The sequence below is a fragment of the Cupressus sempervirens genome, chromosome 7 (assembly GCF_028749045.1).
Source record: "Cupressus sempervirens isolate cs-2001-9-10 chromosome 7, ASM2874904v1, whole genome shotgun sequence".
NCBI lineage: Eukaryota > Viridiplantae > Streptophyta > Pinopsida > Cupressales > Cupressaceae > Cupressus > Cupressus sempervirens.
The window spans coordinates 261,330,480-261,337,515 of NC_143124.1; the positions used below are offsets into that span (position 1 = coordinate 261,330,480).

The window sequence follows — 7,036 nt, forward strand, 5'->3', positions numbered from 1 at the left end:
CAAGCATTCCACAGCACAAAGCCGATCCAAGCCTTATAGAGGGTACCAGAACATATAGCAGGAATTTATAACCTTTAATCAGTTATAGGCGTTACACAAGGAAAAGGGGAAAACTGGAAAGCACTCGATATCGTCGAAGGCGATCATATATGCTTCAAGAAAAACATTAATAGACTCTGCCCAAATGCATGGTAAGATTTAAAAAAACATGAAAAATAAAAACAAAATATTTCCATCAACAGTAATATAGCAATAAGTAAAATGGATTAAATAAAATATCTTCAGGTCACAAGAAGTAATAACCTGTTGATTGTTCTTCAGAAATATAATACTACCTGCCATTGCCGCGGATAATAAAATATCTACTACGGAGCACAGTGTAATACAATCCCTACCGAGAACAGGTGAGAATATATAAAATGATAGTTCACAGAGTCATTGAAGAAACCCCAGAATACATTTTTTATGAACTCTTGCTCTTAAGACAATGGCCACTCGAACAGATAACGAAAAGGTAAAGAGAAAGGGGTTTAAGACGTCTCAGGGGTTGCAAGTGAAAAACAAACAGAACACTTGTGCCGCTGTCATGAGAAGCAATAGCACCGCACCAATAGTACTAGCAGCGATCCATGGCTTGGAAAAATGAGTACCTACAAATTCAATCCACAGTAGTTTGAACTTCCTTGCCTTGTGCAGACACAAACCATATCTAGCCTTCTGAAGAACTCTGCACTTCTGTTCAAGAGCAATCCCGCTAGTCAGAGAATTAAAAAGGTCCGCCACTTGATCGTTGCTTCCAAGAAAGCTGTTAATCACCTTTGCCTTTCTTAGGACATCAACGTCTTCCTCCCTGTCAATCAGCTCATCCAGAAATATGCCAAACTGAGTTAATGGCCTTGGATGGTACCTCCCTTTTATGCTCATTTCCATTGCTATAATGTTCTTCATCGCCGAAACTGAATGCGGCGTTATCCTCAGCTCTGGTAAGTAAAGCGTTGAAGTTTCCTGATCAAATCTTATATATCGAATTGCTGGAAAAGTTTCCTCCCAACTCCAGAATTTTTCAAAATCAATGTGGCGCTTCAACACCGGACGGATTGTGACTCCTCTCCTCGTGAGTTCCACAGCCGTTGGTAGCTTCAGCAATGTTTTCTGAGTGAGTTTCTCGAACAACTTCAAAGTCATGCTGCGCCTCCTCAGCCAGACACATGGACATCTACACATGGCCTTAATGAATTGCACAACATTCTTAAAGAATTTCCAAATGCGATTAGCTCGGAAGGAAGACAATCGCACCGCTTCAATCTTCTCGTAGGAGCTAACAGCTGCGCCAACCATGCCGTGGTAGACTACTTCGAGGACATGACAACACTCGCGGGTGTTAGGAAGTCCAACATTCCACATAAACACTTTGTGTCTAGTCGTTCGAATCAGCAGCAAATCCATTAACCCTTCGAGCATTTCATCGGCCTCCTCTTCAGAACCGCCCTGTTTTACAAGCAGATGCCTCAAAACCCAAAAGGGTATCTGATTTTCAAATAAAAGTATATCTTTCATAATATCAGGAACCGCATCATCTATCCTTGAAGATACAGTCACTTCCTCTAAAGACGAACCAATCATACTGGATCTCCCTACATAAGTAATGAGAAACTGTAAAAGAAAACATGCATCCCTCATGATCATCCACGCTAATTCTTTAGGAGTAAAGGAAATTGATTCACCGTAAAAGTTCCTAATCTCGTTGTCTTTGGGCAGTATGTCATTTTCAACGATTGACGCGATGGAAATGTGTGGATCTTTGTTTTGGATCCTCTCCTGCATTAGTCGAACAGCCTCAGATTTGGCTTCCTCCATTTTCTTCAGCTCGTCATTTCCATAATGAAGAGGACCAATGGAAACAAGTTCAGGACTATAGGAACGGTTGTTGGAGTCTCTCAGAGACTTTCGCACCTTGAAGACTCGAACCGAGCTTTCATTGACTGTATTCTGCTCTATATTCATCTTGAGGTTGTACCCCACCAGAATTTCGCACCTGCTACCCGAGCAGATACTGTTTGTATTCAGCTCGGAATTTATCGAGACGTCATTCCCTACCTCACTGCTAGAGCTGCTACTCGCCATTCCTGTAAAGCTAAACAGCAGAAAGCGCTTTACCTAAATGATGAAGCCTGGGTTAAAATGCTGCCACTCGCAAAAATCTTCTCCGGAATTCAAAAGAAATTATAAGTGTTTAAAAACACATTATTTGCTTAGGTGCTGGTCAAGCTCCAGATAAAATGTATCGAAGACCATAAAAAACAAAGAAGAAGGGAAAAAAAAGTCAAACTTGTTTTTTTCAGATTTAAGAAATTGATTAAATCTTTAAAAAAATTGTTTTTGAATTTTGTTCAATCATTTGTCTTGAGGTTAGCCACATTCTCATTTGTTCCTACAATTATTATCACTATTTACTTCTACAATTATTAGTTACAAATTTTTATATTTATATTTATATATTTGAAAAATGTTGTTTGCCTTTTTCCTCTCGATTCGAGTCATTGTGCCTGATACTTTTGAATTCACGAGTACAAGAAATTGAAATTTTTTACCAAAAGCCCAATGTTGTGGCTGGTATGATCAAAGGACTATTTGTAATATGAATTTAACATGTCATTTTCCCGCTGATGTGCAGCTGTAAGTTTTTATACGAGATCCGCTAAGTCCTGAAAAAGTAATGGAGTCATGCATGTTTCCGCTAAATACAATTAGTAGTTCCATGCTTTTTTTCATGCACAATTTTGGTTCAAAGGTATAGTGAACATAAATATTTATGATATTCTAATAAAATTCGGTGTTTCTATTTTTAATAGTTTATAGAGTTTTTTAGACTATAGCATGTGAGCTACATTCATAAAATTGCTGATTAATTAAATTGAAGATATCTAAATTGATTTGTTTTCTTTTCTTGATAACAAAATTATACATATAATCTTTTTTTTAAATTGTTATATAATCAGAAGTCTTGATTAAAAAATAAAATATAACAACAAAAAGTCATCAAATACTTATTATAAATATACTTTTGAAATTTTATTATATAAAAGAAATTTTTGTGAACCAATAATTGATGATTTGAAGAAAAATACAATACATATTTAATGTTAGTGGATCAAGTATTTTGTTCTTACATAATAATAGAAATACAATTACCATTATTTATTTTGATGAATAAACATTTACTATTAATTAACTATTAAAGATGCACATCCACAAAAAAGGGTCGGGGGATACAAGATCACCCCACAAGTTCACTTGGTACATGATCGGATAAAATAACCATTCATCAAAAAAATATTAAAATAGTAAACAGAAAGCCCTCAGGCTGCAAGAGCAATGTCATCCGAAGGAGGTCCTTTATCATTAAAACCCTAAAAGTTCATGGGTTTGGTAGAGGGTCAGGGGGAGCCCAATCATCAACAAGGGCAACATCAACATCATCTATTTCTATCTCTCCCTTCGACCTGGGTGGAGAGATAACTCAACCCAGCCAAGGGAAAGCCCATTTAGGGTCTTTATATACAAAAGGTCAGCCCACATCAGGAGCACCAGGAGGAGCCACTAGGGACCAACCCGAACCCATCCTCCATGGAGGTCAGGCCAAGCGGCAACAATCATTGAAATCACCACTTAGAGAGCGCTGAAAACATTGTGACCTAGGAGTATGCGAATGGAGCACTAAACTACCCTGCCTCTCTGGTGACCACTTGGAGGAGCATGATCACTGCATAAAGTATCAAGTGGTACCTGAGCAACCGTACAAGGGGTATTACCCCAATGAGCCAAAAGCTCCTGCAAGTGAGAAACTTCCAATGCCACCTTATTAGTTTGTACTTGAATCTACATTATGACATTATTAAAAATACATGCTTTAACATAAATAGAAACATGTATATCAAGAAAGTTGTGAGAGAATAAAACAACATTGTGGTCTTTCCAGATAGTAAACAAAATCTCCATTCTAAAAGCATGCCATAGCTGGGATTACTTAAAAGGGAGTCTGGTTGAATCCTCCAACACAACCATATGCCACATAAAGGCCTCTGGGCAGAAACGCTTTAAAAAATCATGAATCCTGAGCCGATAATTCTGGGCTCACTTGCAGAACCAAAAAATATGCAGGAAGCTTTTTGGTTGGCCAAAAAATGGACATCTAGGGTCTGGGACACCTAGATGTTGGAGCCAAGAGCCCAACAACAACCCTTGGAAAAGGAGACACCAAGAAAAATGAGATATTTTTGGCTTTGTGATGGCTTGCCAAACCATGGCAATTCTAAGACTCCAAGTCTTGTGAGAGGACTACAAATGTAAATGTTGGTTGAGAGTTTCAACCATAAAAAGGTGGGGAACCAACCACCAATAACCCAACTTGGGTTTGTAACTGGTCAAAGGAGTGGCGGGATACCACTTCCAATCTATCTACCATGGGCGAGATGAATGAATACCAAGCTTGTGCAACATATGGAGAGGCACCACAAAAACTGGAAGATCAATTGTCTATCGATCTGGATGGATAAGTTTGAACTGCACCTACAAGTCCTCCCATGAGTGAAGGCTCATAGTAACTTTGGAAAAGAGATCTTTTGGTGTCTTGATTCCCCTTCTAAATAAGCACATCACACTAGCTCCTTGAATTTTAGCCAGTGGAACAACTTGAACAACAAATAGAGGAGACTACCACAAGTTTTGATGGTTCATAGAGAGCCCATCTCTGAACCCATTACCTACCTAGTGATGCCAAGGCTTGATGGCTTCCCAAGCTTTCCAAATAATTTTAGCAACAAAAGTACCCTGAATTTGCACTAGTTCTATGGTCACAAGAAGGGTTTTAAATCCAATCCCCTTCTAGGCTGGTTGGTTAATCAAAAGCCTAAAGAAATGTAGTGTCAAAGAAAAAATTCTAGGCCTCGTCGTCATTGAGAGCTCGAATGACCCACTTGGCACTAAGGGGAATCCCCTACTTGCAAATGGAAAGTAGTCCAAGATCACCGTATCCTTTAGGAAGACAACAAAAGTCCCAGGAAACTCTATAAAATTTGTAATGCACAACATTAGTGGCCCAAAGGAAATCCCTTAATAGGCGTTCAAGCTTGAAATATGAAGCTTTGGAAGGGATCCAACATGAGGAGTAGTAGACATGCATAACGACCAACACTTAAGAACAAATTTGAATTTTTCCTCCAACAGAGAGAGGTTTGGTGATCCAATAATCCAACTTCTTCTCAATCCACGCCCTGACAACATTCCACAGCTCCACATGGGAAGCTTGAAAAGAAAAGGGAATGTCCAAAAAATGAAAAATTTATCCATGCTAAGCCCATTTCCACTTGTAGCATTACAATTATTAAGGGCCTAGCAAGAAAGATTGTCTATTAGAAAAGGGTCTTTTACCATTGAATAACAGACCTAGAAGCAAGGCAAAAAGTATTCAAGCATTGCAAGGTATTGGTAATATTGCCTTCATCTTCCGAACGGTTGAGAAAGGAGTCATCTGGAAAGTGGTCATTCATAAGTTGCACAGGGGTAAGTGCACCAAGTTGTGGTACCAAAAGGGGGGTATAAGTGGACACCTTTTTCCTAAAATCAACAATTTCTGAACTTCAACAAGAATTTGAAGATAGTTACACTCAAAATTTTAAGATATGACAAAAACAAAAGTCATAGTCCTTTGAATCTAGTTTCTAAACTACTAATTTTTTTTCAAAATGGTTTAGTTTTAGGTCCTCAAAAAAGGGGGCCATAGAAAGTGGTACTATTTATTCCAAAAAAAAAACATAATACAAAGTGTGGCCCCCCTAGAATTTTAACTTTTTAAAAAAAGTTCTTTAATCACTCTGGTCAAAAGTTACTTAACACTATGTAGTTTATCCCAGATTTTTCGGGTAATTTTATAGTGTGTGTTTTTTTTTAATGAATTTTTTAACTAGACACATCCCAAAAATGTGAAATATATGTGTGCTCTCCCTAGAAATAATTGAAAACTAATCTAAAATCCAAACTTTTTTTTTCAAAGTGTGTAGAATGGAGTCTAGTTTCTAAAAAACTAAGTTGTTGTAAAATTTGATGAACGAGCTAAAATCTATAGCCCAATTAGTACATTGTGGTTTTTGACAAAAAATGGACATACATTAAAAAGAAATTATAGATGAAAGGCTTGAAATAGTTCAAATTAAAAATAAATTATATGGTTATATAGCTAACACAGAGACCTACAATGTCATGTGACCTGATCTTTTCGATGCCCAACCACGAGGAATCTTGAAGGAGAGCACACAAGAAAAATTAATCATCTTTTATATGTTTGCAGTAAAACACGTCTCAGACCTGTTTATAAACTCCAAACCTTTGGGTTGGATCTCCAAGGCGAAACCAAGCCTTAGGCTCGATTTTGATGCAAAGCTTTGAATAGCATGCACACACTATTTAAAGCTTTTGAATTTGGGTCTCAATAGCGCGTGCATGCTATAGTGTGCATGCACTATTGAGACCTAAATAGTGCATAGAGAAGGAAGAAGAGATGCAAAGCAAGAGCAAGAGATGGGTGGTGGATGGATGTGTGTGTGTGTGTGTGTGTGTGTGAGAGAGAGAGAGAGAGAGAGAGAGAGAGTAGGGGATGGGAGAGGGGAGAGAGAGAGTATGGGATGGGAGAGAGAGGAAGTGTGAGAGAGTAGGGGTGGCAAAGAGAGTATGGAATGGGAGAGAGAGGAAGTGTGAGAGAGAGTAGGGGTAGCAAAGAGAGAGGACAGGATGGGGAGAGAGATTGAGAGTAGGGGATGGGAGAGAGAGATTGAGAGTAGGGGATGGCAGAGAGATATTAGGTAGTGGGAGAGGGGGAGAGAGAGAGAGAGAGAGGAGGAGGAGGAGGAGGAGGATGGGAGTGTGTGTGAGAGAGAGAGTAGGGAATGGGAGAGTGTGTGAGAGTGTGAGAGAGAGTAGGGGTGGCAGAGAGAGAAAGTAGGGGATGGGAGAGGTGAGAGAGAGAGAGAGAGAGAGAGAG

The 7,036-nt window shown here is 38.8% G+C and overlaps 1 protein-coding gene across 1 annotated transcript; it reads right to left on the bottom strand.

Annotated features, from left to right (window-relative positions):
* Positions 1–540: 540 nt before the first annotated feature.
* LOC149546448 (putative UPF0481 protein At3g02645) lies at positions 541–2,124 on the bottom strand. The gene has a single exon (XM_089793975.1). The coding sequence runs from the start codon at positions 2,122–2,124 to the stop codon at positions 541–543; it is 1,584 nt and encodes a 527-aa protein (XP_089650101.1).
* Between the last annotated feature and the right edge of the window lie 4,912 nt (positions 2,125–7,036).

Coding starts and splice junctions, on each gene's coding strand:
- LOC149546448 (XM_089793975.1), bottom strand. CDS start 2,124: ATGGCGAGTAGCAGCTCTAGCAGTGAGGTAGGGAATGACGTCTCGATA.